Raw genomic sequence first — 16121 nt, 5'->3', positions numbered from 1 at the left:
ATAGGAAAATATATTCAATGCACTGTTGTATTTTAGATGCATTCATGAACAAGAATTTGTTAATTTTTAACTTGCATTTTCTCTTAAGCTATGCGTCTTAAAAATTATATAATATTCACTAAAGTATGCTAATCGGGGCTTATAAATAAAAGAAATTGAAATATTTTTCAAAAATTTTGATTTTATTTGCTTTTTCTAAAATTCAGAATTGGCTATCTATGTTGAATTTAGATAGCCAATAAAATTTATAAATTTAAACTTGTTATGGAAAAAAAAAGACTTTCTGTAAAAATTAAAATGATTTTATTATCTATAGACAAGCCTGGACCACCTGAAGGACCACTGAACATTGATGAAGTTGACAAAGATAGAGTGAAATTATCTTGGAAACCTCCTAAAGATGATGGCGGAAGTCCATTAACGTAAGAAAAGTTATTTACCTTACAAAAAAATGTACAGTATTTATTAATTTTAGTAATTATATTTGATGTGATGCAATTTTCTCTATAATGTTAAGCATTTCGTTAGCTTGGACGAAAAGTTAAGTAATAATTTGTGGCAGTATTAAACTTTGACAATTAGTTGCTAAAATATTCCCTCCCCATTGTAATAAAAGAATGCTAAACATCTGTGACAGCAATAATTTTATTATTCAAAGACATAACTACAGAAAAACATCTAACTGATATATAATCCAATAGACATCGTCAAAATAATACCATACAGTTACTAAACATTATTACAATGTTTTAAATAAATTATAACAAAATTATCAATTAAATGAAGGAATTCTATATTTTAATCTGTCACACAACAAGCAAAATATGATTAGATTTAACTTGTTGCTTAACCACTTTTCTTGTTGCCACGTACGTCGAGAAGCTTTTGTCACAGAATCGCCGGGACATGCTACACACATCAGCAGGCAATTGTCACAGCTGTAAAAATGATGTTCGCGACCCATCAATTAAGATTGCTTGCCAGAAAACACAATGTTTGGTCGAAAATTAATTCATTAAGAAAATATAAATCTTTTTCCGATTTCTATAAGACCTCATTGCGAGTTACAGAGAAATGTTTAACCAAACGCACTTGTGAATTTCTTGCCACCACAAATGCTTAACAAAAGGATCTTTTGTCCATATATCCATTAAAAAATAACATTAGTTTAGTCATTTACTCTAGATATGGACAAAGAGCATTGCGATGAATTAATGAATATTTGTGTAAATTATTGTCCTTGATATTAATCTAGTATTGGAGATCCGTGTAGGGTGGAAAAGTCCTCGTTAAATTATATAGGCGTGTAAGCCCATGCAAAATGAGAATTTTTATTCAAATTTCAAGGTGTGTTCAGCCAAAAATACTCAACAACCTTAATTACATGTTTCCTTATGCTGTCCAATTAGTATTCTTTATTTTAATGTATCAAATAAAGAGAAATTTATGATAACCAGGAGTTGCAAAATCACTACACTGTAAAGAAAGTAATTCAAAATTTAAAAAATTTGTATGATATTAATAATTAGCTTTTAAGACAGAAAAATGTTAGTTCGCTATTTGGGAATTATGATATGAATTTTACAAACATCCTTGTACCAAATTTTTGGAGAAAAAAATCATTGCATTTAATTGCTTCTGCTTCAAGTGCAGGAAAAACAATTCAAATTGTCGCGCAACATTAGGCTTATTGTGGATATAAGCAAAAAAAAACAAAAAAACAGTTAATTCAAAGCAGAGATCTTGCAATAAAATTTTTTATTAAAAATTAGGTTATATTTTCAAAAAAAAAAAAAACTACCCAGAATATAATTTAGAGTTAATTATTTCAAATCAAAAATTTTCTCGCCAGTCTGTTGAAATTAAACTATGAAATTAACAATGTACTTTTTGAATAAAAATGTCATGAAAACATAAAACGAATATTTTTTATTTCGAGGAAGTTATAAAAATAAAACACAAGAAGAAACTTATATGCTTATTTTGATTGTCCTTTCTATATTCTGTAGTGGTTACATCGTAGAGAAGCGAGATAAGACCCGAGGAGGAAGCTGGTTACCTGCAGTGGCCTTCGTGAATCCAACCAGCAGGAATTGTGTTGTTCCTAAGCTGACAGAGGGAACGGAATATGAATTCCGTATTATGGCTCAGAATGCAAATGGTATCTCTGAGCCACTCACAACGGATAAGCCAGTCGTGGCCAAGAGTCCATATGGTAAAATTATATTTGCTAATGTACATTTCAATTCTGAAACTGTTCGTTATTTGATATTTTTATTGTATTCCTAGTAGAGTTATATATTATGCAATATTGTATGGCATTAAACAATATTAACAATACTGAAATTAACGGTAATGTACAATATTGCTGAATAATGTACAATATTGTTGTACAATATTACGTAACATATGGTGATGCTTGGGATATTAAAAATAATATTATTGACAAGTGACAAACTGAAAATCAGCATTTAAAAAAATATTATGGGTGGGTTTTCCATAAGCATTTTATTATTTGGTTATTTCTTTTCTAAATGAAAATTTTCTGAAGTATTACAATTTAAACAAAAACTTCCAAATTCAATGGTTTCTATAATATTTAATAAACCTGGAAATTGGCAATGACAGGGCTGAAGATTTGAGCTATATTTGATTAAAATATAAAAATTCTAAATATACATCATTGTTTCTTATAGCCTAGAATAAATGAAAACAAATTTTAAACTTATTTATGTATGATGGTCAAAAAAATATCTCTGTTCAGAAAAATGGAATAGGTAAATATCATGCAACATAGAAAGCCAAATCACACATATGCATTTCAAAGGACAAGAAAATGAATGGCAACAATAGCATTAATTTAAATATCTTGAAAAATTAATATTTTCTGCTTAGAACTCTTTACTTCTTTTTTATTTTTCCTGTATCCCATAATTAATAGTATTTGCCTGTATCACATAATAATTTGACATTTATATGTTTATGACGAACGTTTATCTTTTGTATTAATTACATTTTTATAACAAAAGTTGAATTATGTCTGTCACTGAATTACTATACAACAACAAATGAAGAACTATGTTTGAACTTAGGTCTTTTCATTAAATTCTCCTATAAATTATTTTGGAACATTTTTGCATCTAACGTGCCCCTATGTTTAGTAATAATCATGAAAGATATTTGGCATTGTTTTAGAAACAGATTTTTATGGTGACTATTTTCCCAATTAAATAAGGATTGCTTAGCTCTATTAACAACGTATTATTTTGTTTTTATAATCTAGTTTTGAAAACTAGATTATATATCTAGTTTTGAAAACTGCATCACTTTAAAAATTTAATAACCGTACAGGAATAGTTTTTATTGGATAATTATCCCTTTTAAAATGATTACGAAGCAAATAATTGTAATTCTAATTCTAAATGCCTTTAGGTGTTCCTGGCCGCCCTGGTCAGCCCGAACCAGTGGATTACGACAGGGACTTCATTAAATTGAAATGGGAACCTCCTCGCTCGAATGGAGGTTCTCCCATCATTGGGTACGACATTGAAAGGAAAGACAAGAAGTCCAACCGGTGGGTTAAGGTTAACAAAGCACCTGTGCCTGTAAGTAATAATCATTTTCCGTTCATACATTAAGAATCTTTCATAACTACTAAAACCTTTACATCCTGAAAAGTAAAATATGCATAATTGTTACCACTTTACAAGGATTCGTTTTGTGGTAAAATAAATATACACTTTTGTTTTAAGATGAATTTCACCGAAAAATTATTCTACATTTTTTTATCACTCTGTAGATATTTTAACAAACGGAATTTTTAAAAAATAAATAAGTAAAACATTAAGATGATGCACAATGCCTGAAAGGAGACATCCGAGCGCAAAGGCTTCATATTTACAAATATTATTAATTTTAAAAAATTGTGTGATGATGATAAACTTCTAGAAAACAATGTAAATTCTGCTTTTAATCTGAAGCAAAAGTGAGGAAATTATTCAGATGAAAGAGTCAAATTTAACCTTCATTATAATTTAGAAAGATTTTGAGGAAATATATTTATTGTTGCCATGAAAAATAAGTTTTGTGTCATTTTAAATTTTCTAAAAATGAGTGAATTATGCCATTTTTCTCAGGACAATTGAAGTAAATCATGTTACGACCAGTCAGAACTAGTTTCATCCAGTCAAATGTAGCGAATTCCATAACATCTAAGTCTTGAATGTTCCCTCACGAAAAGCACCATCTCATTAATCCCTTCCGAAGTCAACGTAATGTCATATTCAGATACATCCATAACCAACTTAAATCCTTGATTTCATTCAGTGCGATCTTTATGTTCTATGAACAAGTTACTTAGAAAACAATGATTTTGAATTTTCCAAGAATTCTAGCACTAGAAGAAATATCAAATCACTTATAATCCCCATTTACGCCTTTTTATGAATAAAGGCAAAATGTATTATTACATATAATATCTTCACATGAATAGTTACATGATACTATTCATTTTTTCTTGTGGAAAATTTCATAATTAATCCATGTTCTGATAATATATGATCGTTACTTCTAAGGAAATTCCAAATAAACAGATTTTGTATGTATTCATTCTTTCGTAATAAAATAAGCTCTGAAACCCTTTTCTTCTGAAATTTTATATTAAAGGTATTAAAATGGAGAAAATTTTAAATGGTGTAGCAAATAGCAATTACTTGTTATGTAATATTTTTGAATTATTCATTAATTTTATCATACTAATGGCTATCATTATCATTATTTCAACAGTGTAAAAAGTTAGTATATCACTGTCTGTTGTGAATGTGTTAGCATATGTTGATTGAATAATTTTAAACTACTTTGGATGCATTATTCCAAAAATATTTCTTTACATTTTGTTTATTACAAGACATTATTTATTTAAAACTCGAGTTCAAGATAATAAAAAAAAATTAAAAAAAAAAAAGACCATGAGTTCAAAATTGGTTTCTTAATTGACCTTTAATGGAATTGGTCACAAATATATGTCGATCATGTGACATTCAGAAAATAAACTGACACTTGTGTTTTGTCTTTAGAGAATAGATAAAAGAGTTGATCAAGAAAAAAAAATTCAAATATTAAATGTGTTTTATTTGAAATTCGATATCCTCTGACAAAACCTCTATTTATTGAAAAATAATTTATTATTTAAATTAACGAGTTATTATTTAATTTAACGAATTTATTTCAGTAATTATTTGTAATTCATTCAATATTTTGCTTGTCAATTTTATAGTTGATATTGATGGATTCACTTTTCATTATTTTCTTTACTAGGGTTGCATATTTACGGATGATACTGTGACCGACGGTCATCAATATGAGTACAGAGTATCTGCTAAAAACGCAGCTGGTTCTGGTGAACCAAGCGAAGCTTCTGTGCCAATTATTGCTAAGCCAATGAAAGGTAAGAATTCACTTACATATAGAAAAAAAAATGATGCGCCTCATACCTAACCGTACTAAAGATGTTTAAGAATACTTAAATTGCTAGTTTTACAGGTTCAACAATCTGTGACAAATTTATTTCAATTGGTCCTTTGAAATTGGCTCTGATAATATAATTTATTTCGTAACAACATTTAACAGAAATGAATTATATCAACTCTTTTAGTATCATTCATTTCAACATTGATTTTCTTTCACCTTATATAATAATATCAAATCATTTGAAGGAGAGCAAATCATTGAAGCATAACACTGAACTTAATATTCACACTTTTCATATAAAGTAGTACTTTGGTGGAATCCGTTTCCGAACGGTTTCATTCCTTATTAATGATAAGTTTGCTTCCATTTTGCTTAAAGTTCTGGTTGTCTCTAATAAAAGTACTGTACATTTCATTTGGCACTGAACCTATATGCAGGGTATCCATTCTATTTTTAAACTGTTGGCAGTAGACAAGTATACTTCCAATGAACAAAATATTCTAAACGGCATATTGAATTACATTTTATTTTGTTTTAATCAATAAATGTAGAGTAGAAAAATTACGAATTCTTCCAATTCTATTAAACTTGTTTAGTAGAATATTTTTGACGCAGTAACATTTTAAACAAGAAAAATTCCCAATTTTTACAATTAAAACTTGCCGAGCTATGAAGCATTAAATATTGTCATTATTTTAGATGATTTTGCATCAATTTAATGATCGAATTGAGAGAGATACACAAATCACACTACGTGATTTCTTCCATTGATTGATTAAAATCTTCATAACTCCATTTAGAATAGAGATTTTTTTTGTTTAAAATGTTAATATATTAAAATATTTTTCTAATCATGACTACTAAGACCTGGAAGCAATGTAAAAATTAAAATTTCGTAAACTTTTGCAGCAAATTTATTCTTTCAAACAAAATAAAATATAATCTTTGTGGCATTGGATCATTTTTCCAACTGTAACTATAACCCTATATTTAACTGTTTATTAGTTATTGATCTATAATAAGAGTAGACACCATTTATATATAAAAAATGTTCATGTTTTAATAAAGAAAAATAGTTACAAACATAATATTTATTTCTTAGAAAAACCCAAACTGCATCTGGATGGGCTTTATGGCAAAGTCATTCGTGTTAAAGCAGGGGATCCACTTAACATCAGCATGCCTTTGACTGGAGCACCTACTCCAACTGTCGATTGGGCTGTGAACGATAAGAGACTGCCGCCAACTAATCGCATACAGACCAAAACAACTGATGACAGCATTAGTCTTTCCATACCAGTCACACAGAGATCCGACAGCGGAAAGTATACTGTTACAGCTAAAAATGCTCATGGTGAAGATTCTGCTGACATCACTGTATTGGTGTATGGTAAGTACGCCATTAATGCTGGCCAAAATTCTGCTCCAAAACAGATTGAAATATTGTCTCAAAATTTTAATGAATAATTCGAGGAAAATTGTCTCTGGTAAAATGTTTTGGAATAAATTAGTTTGATTCTATATATTTGGCACTTGCAATTACTTTTGGAGATATTTCTGATAAAGTTTTGAATGATATTTTAATTGACATTTATTAAGACCAGAAAAACTGAATAAAAATGAATTTTTAGTGTTATGCCATTGTATATTAATATATTGAATAAAATAGATATTTTGTTATTTGTTTTAAAACAAAAACTAACATGAACTAAACTAGAGACTTGCGCATCAATTCAGATTCTGAGCTTAATACCATATACAAGCACACAAATGTTTACATGCAATACCTATAAATCCTATTTACAGCTTTTATAAGCACATCCTCATTTTATGTGATTTTTTATTTTAAGACGTTCAATGTTATTTTGCCAAATAATAATAATATATACTTCTTGTTTAACTGACGGTTTTATCTTGCCCTTTTCACCGATTTAAAAAACTTTTTATTCTGTTTTCTCTTGCCTTTTTGTGGAATTTAATTTTTCTTTCATGGAAGTACCTTCCACACTCATTAAATTTAACTGCAAACCTACGATACTTCCTCTTTCGAAAGCAATATTTATTCTTTATTGTTTTATAATTTTATATATTGATCTTTTCTTAATCATAAATCTGTCAGATATATTTAAAAAAAATATAGATAACAATTTCATCTATCTATTTCAATTTAAAAACTATAAAAGATGAATACCATTTCCCGACATTTTCTTTTCCCCCTACATTTTGAAACATTAAATGATTAAATATTTCAACTAATTCGTTACATTAACGAGTCTTTAGTATGCATATAAATATTTAACATAAAATGAATCCATATATACATATGTTAATTTCAGATAAACCTGGACCACCAAAGAACCTCGAATATCCAGAAGTAACTGCTGGTTCAGTCACTCTGAAGTGGAAGAAACCCGACGATGATGGCGGATCCGAAATAACAGGTAATTATCTACATTGCAATTATTAAAACTCTTTTGATTTTTTACATGAATTTAATTGCAACAAAGGATTTTTCTGAAAAAATATGATAATTCAGTGGTTCGATATTACATTTTGATTAACTTTAATATGTTTAACTAAACTCAAGGAGTTTTCAAATTGCGGGTAGCTAGACAAATGTTAATGATCACGAGACAAGATCTTGAACATACATATATCCACGATTTGCAAATTATAATGTAGGCGTAAACTCTTCATCACATATTAGGAATATTTTTGCAAAATAAAAAATGTTTTCCCCCCTTCACAATTTTTTTTTTACTCGCTACTTTTACTTTACTTTCTTTTGTGCTATTCGTCTTTGAAAAAAATAATGCATCAAAGATAGAGTGAGTTGTAAATTGTTTTTTTAAAAAGTGAGTCGCAATATTTAAAAGTTAACAGAACACTCACATGATAGATTATCAAAAATTAGACGATACTAAATTAAAGAAATTGGCTTAAGTTACTGCAAAAACTTTCTACTTGAAAAAGTTATATTTTCTGCCTCAATGCATTTATTCTTTTTTTTTTCAATCACCACAAAACATTAGTGGAAACTTTTCTGAACGAAAATAAGATATTTAAAAAATTTACAATAGTTCAACTTTTAATAATGAAAAGTGATTAACTCCAACGGACTTGGAACTAAAATTAGTTTTTATTTTTGATTATTTCATTTTCAATGTCAAAAAAACTGCAAATGATGAAAAACATATTGTCATCATTCAATGTATTAAATTAAAGTCGTCATGAAGACAAAATGATGAAACGACTTTGTCTAATCTATAATAGCGACTTTTAAATATTTACTTGCTTTTATAAAATTTTAGTTGCGATCTATTTCACACACACACACACACACACACACATATATATATATATATATATATATATATATATATATATATATATATATATATATATATATATATAATTTTTCCAGCAAGAGGTGTGTGTGTGTGCGATTTTCTTCTGTAATTTGTAAATGTTATTATTTATTTTTCTTAAAAATACCTTTTGTGACAACGTTTAGAAATTATCATATAATTTTTAGGCTATCAGGTTGAAAAATGTGAAGTTGGAGTTGAAAGGTGGACTCCGGTGGCCTCTTTCTGTCCAACAACCACATGCGTGGCTAGGAATCTGGACGAAGGAAAGCAGTACCGATTCCGCGTGCGAGCCGAGAACATGCACGGAGCCAGCGAGCCTCTTGAAGGAAAACCAGTGTATGCTAAGAATCCATTTGGTAGGTTGAATACTTACACTTCCATAATTCCATTATCTGATTACAAATAACAATGGCATATGTTTTCTTAGGACGAAATAAAAAAAATTTAATATAAGTGTATTATAATTTTCAGACATTTTCAATTCGTTTGTACGACTCAGTTTTTTAAATATAGCAAGACCACATGATCCATAATCCCTTCAAGGAGGGACAATTAACATTAACATTACAATTTTTACTATACCATACATATATTGAAATTTTCCTATAAATATAAGTTTGAATTGTATTTAAAATTATATCTAACTATAAATTTTATAATATAAGATCAGAAAACGATTATATATATACTTATACCATACATATTTCTTATAGAATGTATGTATGGTATGCAATGTATATGTACGGTATGCAATAAATCTACCTCATTTGTTCATTCAATCATATAAAACTAAAAAATAATTTTTGATATCCATAGATCCATATCCACAAATTTTTAATTAAACTCATACAGACAACTGAATGAATTCTCGAATAATGTAACATATCTCAAATTCTATTTTAATCCAATATAATTGGTTATTTATTGAATTGATCGATTAAAGATATATTGAATTGATTGAAATAAATATTGGATTTTCTTTAATTTTTGTCTCTCTCTCTCTCTGTATATATATATATATATATATATATATATATATATATATATATATATATAATCACAAAAAGATGTTTCTTAATGAGTATCATTTTAATTAAATCCTATTCATCAAAATTAAGTGCTGGGTTTTATTTTCACTTCGACAATGAAGTAATTTCTTTTACTATGTTGCCAATTTTCATTTCTTTTTCAGACACTCCTGATGCTCCAGGACAACCCAAAGTGAAAGATTTCGGTCCAAATTTCGCAAACATTGCATGGACTCCTCCTACTAATGATGGTGGAAAACCCATCACCGGTAAGTTGCGTTACAAACATTTTTGAGAGTATCATCGTATATAGCTTGCTTCAGAAAGCTGCTTATTATTTCGATTTTCAGAGATCGACTCAATCTAAATCTGTTTTGCTTCCTGTTTCATTTAGGTTACATTATAGAGAAGAGGGAACGTGGCACACCTGATTGGTTCAAGGTGAACTCTTACCCTACACCTCACACAGAATTCAATGTGCCAAACTTGACGGAAGGAAAGACCTACGAATTCCGAGTTATGGCTGTCAATGAAGGAGGTCCTGGGAAACCAAGCAAACCATCTAGTCCAATTACAGCCAAAGAGCAGAAATGTGAATTTATTTAAATTCTGTTTATCAAGCTATTGTTTAAATTAAACTTAAACTAGCATTTTGTTAAATTATTTGAAGAAGAATTTTTTTTATCTATTCAATCGCATAGAATATTTTAAAATCTGTCTCAGTGTAACTCATAACTGATACGAGATAACATAGAAAGGTGTCGGGATTAATTCTTTAATGTACTAGAAAATAACAGTACAATGCTGTATATACAGTCACATGAATGTACTGACATTTATAAAGAAAGAGTTATCGTATTTTGTACATCAGAGCTGCTCATGTTGTTGTAATCACGCACGAGACCGCTTTTTCAATCCTAACATGAACCAAGATAAAACGCAAAATTGTATGCGAAACTCGGCAAGTCTGTTACTGGGACATTGTACATCATGAATCATGTTTATAATGATGTAGTTACGAGTCATAATTTGAGTGGCGAAGGGTTTCAAGAGTTACAAAACATCACTTGAAGATGACGTGAGATCCATATTGGATGTCCAGCGTAACACGCAGAATGCGCTTCGAACAATGAGATGATAGTATATATTCCATTGCAGGTGTTGCGAGAATGCTAGAAATATTGTATTGGAATGCAAAAAAAAAAAAAAATCATGAATGTGACAGTGTGTCAATTTAAATAAATAAAGCTCGTCTCGAAACGTTTTGATATCTCATTATATTTCATTTTTAGGCAATATATATATAAAAAAAAATTATGTCTTCCTTGGATTCATGTGATGAATTCTTTTTTTATTATTATTTATTTATTTTACAGTCGCACCTAGTGCTCCAGATATGCCTCGTGTGGACAAGGTGACCAAGAACTCCGTGACTTTATCATGGGGAAAGCCTTTGCATGATGGTGGTAGCAAGATTCAAGGCTATCTGATTGAAAAGAAACCAAAAGGAGCAAAAGATTGGGATATTATTAATACTGTTCCACATCCGGACACTACATTTACGGTGAGAATGAACTCTTTAACTCATATTTCAAACTTTCTAATAAATTAATCAATTTATTAATCGTATAATTTGTTATATTGGATTATATAAATACATGATGATTTACAAATGTCAGGCGATTTGTAATAAGAAAAGTGAATCAACAGACTATTATCTTGACGATACAAATAAAGAAATACTGTCGCTGGATATTTTTTTAGAGATAAGCTGATCAAAATAAATAAACAGGAAAAATTTTAAAGTAACTATCAGTTTGTTTCCTTCATAACTAACTAGAGTTTTCAAAATTGCAGTAATTAGGAGTATTGAAATTTTGAGTTCTCAGTCTCCTTCCTCAAGGACATTAATTTGTGAACTGTGAACTTGATTATTCCTTTTGACTGCTTATTCACTATCATAAGGCTTTGACTAATGCTTTATTGATCTAGTAATAAACACTACATGTTTATATATATGTTTGAAATATGTATCTGTGATTTTAAAAGTCTCTTTTGAAGTTGAAAAGCCCTTCTTTCAATATATCTGAAATAACTACTTTTTTCTAATCGTAATAGATAATTTCTAATATACCTTGAAGTTGAAAAGCCCTTCTTTCAATATATCTGAAATAACTACTTTTTTCTAATCGTAATAGATAATTTCTACTATACCTAATAAAAATTAAATCAACTAGCTCTAAGAACGACAAGTATCAGAACCACAATACCGCTAATGTAATCGTAATGCAAACGTCGTAAATGTAAATTAAAAATGTCGCTACTATTCTATTAATTATTTTATCTTTCTCTATTATTTTTTCTTTAATCTTATTAATAATAAAACAATACTTAATGCTACATTATCACTGTTTAAAGAATGATTAGGTAATATTGTTTTAACATTAAAATAGTATGATTTTCCACGAGTGTTTAAAAAAATATTTATTTTTTAAAATCATTTAAAAAATTAATTAAGGTAATGATTAATTTTTGATATTAATTTATTATTATTGTTGTTTCAATATCCATATATCTAATTGAAAAATGTAACATTACTTGTAAATCATCAATTTCAAATTTCCCTAATAATTTAATTAGCAGTTATAAAAGTAAGTATCTTTTGGCTTGCTTTAGTTTTTATGTGTCATTTCTTTATGTAAGGTGCCGAATCTGAAAGAAGGAGACGAGTATGAGTTCCGAGTCATTGCTGTCAATGATGTTGGGGATAGTCCACCGAGTCGACCATGTGATTTAGTTAAAGTAGAAGATCAACCTGGTAAGTAGAAAGTACTATGTAAAATTGTCATTTGGCATTGCGCAAATTTATCAAATTATAAGAATATTTTAATATTCTAGATATAAAAAATGGTGGATTTTATAATTTTTTTCAAATAATTCATCAAGTGACAAATAGTAAACCTCCTCGCATTTTTTTTTTTAATTTTTAGTACATTGCGGCAATTTATCGGTTTTTTGAAGGGTATTATTGAATGTGTAACATTGAAAATTATATATTTATTTTAAATTTTCATTAATATCTGTTTAATGAAGCATTTTTATACTTCTTAAAAGAGATCTGTTAATTTCAAATCATGCGAATGAAAATTTCAGACAATAAAAACCAAAGATAAAATATATTTGCTTAGTACTCTAGATTTTAAATTCATAAGGGTAATCACATATAAGAAAGATTTTTAAAGGCCTTTTTAAAGTATTTTTGATAGTTTAAAAATAAATATAAGTGTGTTGAATCTCGAAAATTAGAAACCATTTTCATGCATTTTGAGTCATTTAATCATGCTCTTTATTTGAATTAGAATGCTATTGCTATTAGATTTTTAAAAGTAATAAAATATTTGAAAATTATTTTAGATAAACCTCGAATCGATGCTGGAGCTCTTAAAGACATAACTGTTAAGGCAGGAGAGGAATTCAGCTTGACTGCGCCTTTCACTGGCTTTCCAAAACCGAATGCAATCTGGTCGAGAAACGAAGTTGATTTGGATGATAAGGATCCAAGATGCTTTTTCAAGGTATGCAGGGTCAATTCATTTATTTTTACTTAATTTCTCTGCTAAAAATGAATTTTATTTTCTTGAAAATTTTAGTAATGATAAAATTTCAGAAATAGCTCTATATTTTATTAATTTAAACTTTTAAGGCTGAAATTAATAAAGTATAAAGGTGATAAAATAGCGTTCATCGTTTTATCAACTTAATTTCATGCCTTATTGAGGATGGTTTTCAGGATAACTTGAAATTTTGTTATTCAGAATAGCAATTTTAATCATACTAAATTCGTTTTTATTAAACAATGGTATATGAACACAATTTATTCGATATATCTGAATCTTAAATTTTCATCATTTTTATATCAGAAACTTTATTGATATCTGAGAATTCAGTGCTAATTATATTGTCACGTAGATACTTTAGTGTGGAACGCAATGACACACACAAGAAGTAGAGCTAAACCAATTTGTTAACTCAACTCTGAACTGAGAACACAGTGACTGACAAATCTTCTGCTTTTATACTAGCAGGGAAAGTTCCAGAATACTTTTCTGGAGACAGTAAGAAAAGTCCAGAACACTAGTCTGGTAAACTAAAGAAATGTCCAGAATCTTCTGGAACATGAAATAAAGGGAAACATAAAATCAAGGAATTAAATATTTACACAAACTGTGAATCGCATTGTCTCTCGCTGGATTCGAATTTAAAATCTCTTGATTATGAGATCAGTGTTATGACCATTTGGCCATGGAGAGTCGACTGCCTCTTTTGGTTTGATTTAGTCTATGCTGAAAAATTGCTTTATATAGCTGAAAATATTTTCATTTTATTTCATAAACTAAAATATAGATTTATAATGACGTTTTCAATAACTATATAATTTATTTAAATGTGAATGAATAAGGGTAAAAAGATTTTTTTTTCAATTTGTAGGTTGGCGATGATTATGCAGTACTGGGTGTTTCTAATGCCAAGCGTTCGGATAGTGGGCAGTACAAATTATTCTTGAAGAATATCTCCGGATTTGATACATGCTACTGCAAAGTTACAGTTTTAGGTAAGTGCAATAACCTAGATAAATCAGATTGTAGTTTGAAATGATAAAATTTCAAAATGTGACTTACCTCATAAATTTTTTGTAGATCGTCCGGGTCCACCCGAACATCTGAAAGCAGAAGACGTCGAGGGGGATTCTTTGACATTGAAATGGAGTCCACCGAAGGATGATGGAGGCGCCGAAGTCTCCAATTACATTGTTGAGAAGCGCGAGAAAGGAACGACAATCTGGTCCAGAGTGAGCAGTTTTGTAAATGGAACATCCACCAGAGTACGAAATTTGACAGTTGGAAGGCAGTATGAATTCCGAGTAATGGCTGAAAACTTATACGGAACAAGCGATCCAGCTACCATGGATCCAGTATATGCCAAATTACCTTTTGGTAAGTATAAATATAGAGATAATATACTTGACGATATTATTTGGATCACCATTTTCCTGGCATAGGGGTAGAGCATCTTCCCCGTGTTCTGGGCGTCCCGGGTTCCAATCCCGGTTCGGGCATTTCTGTTCTTCATCTGTGTTCTATTTGTGAGGTGTGTGAATGTGCCCCCCCCCCCCTGTAAAAAGGGGTTGTGCAAGCGAATGTATGAGTTTCATCTTCATATGAGCTAGAAGTCAGACTTCTGCCTCGGGTGCTCAGGGGTCTTTACCCTCAAAAGCTACTGCACCCCCTTTCCGTGGTAACGCGGACACGACATCATCATCATCATATTATTATTATTTGGATCAAAAATATGAGGCGCTTCATTAATAGACTTCAAAACATTTTATCTAGCTATCAACTTGATAATATTGATATGAGTGTTATGATATTTCCTCTCTATGCAAGACCTCTTTATAGTGACTTCCAAGGTGTTTATACCCTTTCTGGTAGGCGGGTCGTCGTGAGGCAGACCAAGACCAAGGTCTCGTTATATATCACCTCAATACAAAGTTTCTCAAAGTACAAGAGATGAGTATTGGACAACTGCAAAAGTTAAGATTGTTTCTCTTCTTTGGTCACCAATACATTACAAAAATTAATAGGTGTAATTTAAACAGGAAAAATAAAGCATTTATCTTAATAAGCGCAAAATATAACTTTAGAAAATGTCCTTCTCTTTTAAACAGAAAGTACATAATATAATATAATGTTTTCTGGATCTATTTCATGGCTTCCTTTTCTTTTTATAGATCCTCCAGGAGCTCCAGGAATACCCCACTCTGTGGAGACTTCAACAGATTCTATTACTCTATCCTGGACCAAGCCTAGGACGGATGGTGGAAGTCCCGTCACAGGCTATATCCTGGAAAAGAGGAAAATTGGTGACAACAAATGGACGAGGGCCACAAATGTTACAATACCTGGTCTTACACACAGAGTTACGGGTCTTCAAGAAAACCAAGAATATGAATTCCGCGTGGCAGCCTGTAATGAGGCTGGCCAAGGACCTTGGAGCTCAAACTCGGATGGAATAGTAGCCAGGATGCCGCCATGTAAGTAATATTTAATTGTATAGAACTAAGTTAAGGATTTTTTTGTTCTGTATTTTCCTTTGGATATCTAGTTAATGCTTTAAAAATTTAGAGTTATGTTAATTCCACTGACTTCTGAACGAATGAAAGCACAGCCACACATATGCTATATTAATTACTTTG

The 16121-nt window shown here is 29.7% G+C and overlaps 1 protein-coding gene across 2 annotated transcripts in view; it reads left to right on the top strand.

The window, feature by feature from the left end:
* LOC129974839 (twitchin-like) overlaps positions 1–16121 on the top strand; it is a 243952-nt gene that overhangs the window by 176177 nt on the left and 51654 nt on the right. For both annotated transcript variants that reach the window (XM_056087604.1, XM_056087605.1), the window contains 15 exons: positions 317–422; positions 2010–2215; positions 3433–3605; positions 5317–5446; positions 6572–6859; positions 7806–7910; positions 9005–9196; positions 10033–10137; positions 10263–10460; positions 11245–11432; positions 12572–12686; positions 13283–13443; positions 14357–14480; positions 14566–14862; positions 15657–15959. In XM_056087604.1, coding sequence (XP_055943579.1) covers positions 317–422; positions 2010–2215; positions 3433–3605; positions 5317–5446; positions 6572–6859; positions 7806–7910; positions 9005–9196; positions 10033–10137; positions 10263–10460; positions 11245–11432; positions 12572–12686; positions 13283–13443; positions 14357–14480; positions 14566–14862; positions 15657–15959 — 2691 coding nt within the window. The remainder of the gene's footprint in view (positions 1–316; positions 423–2009; positions 2216–3432; positions 3606–5316; positions 5447–6571; positions 6860–7805; positions 7911–9004; positions 9197–10032; positions 10138–10262; positions 10461–11244; positions 11433–12571; positions 12687–13282; positions 13444–14356; positions 14481–14565; positions 14863–15656; positions 15960–16121) is intronic.

This window comes from Argiope bruennichi, chromosome 7, assembly GCF_947563725.1.
Source record: "Argiope bruennichi chromosome 7, qqArgBrue1.1, whole genome shotgun sequence".
Lineage (NCBI taxonomy): Eukaryota > Metazoa > Arthropoda > Arachnida > Araneae > Araneidae > Argiope > Argiope bruennichi.
The sequence above is the reverse complement of the archived record's forward strand: the minus strand, read 5'-3'. Positions and strand labels throughout refer to the sequence as shown.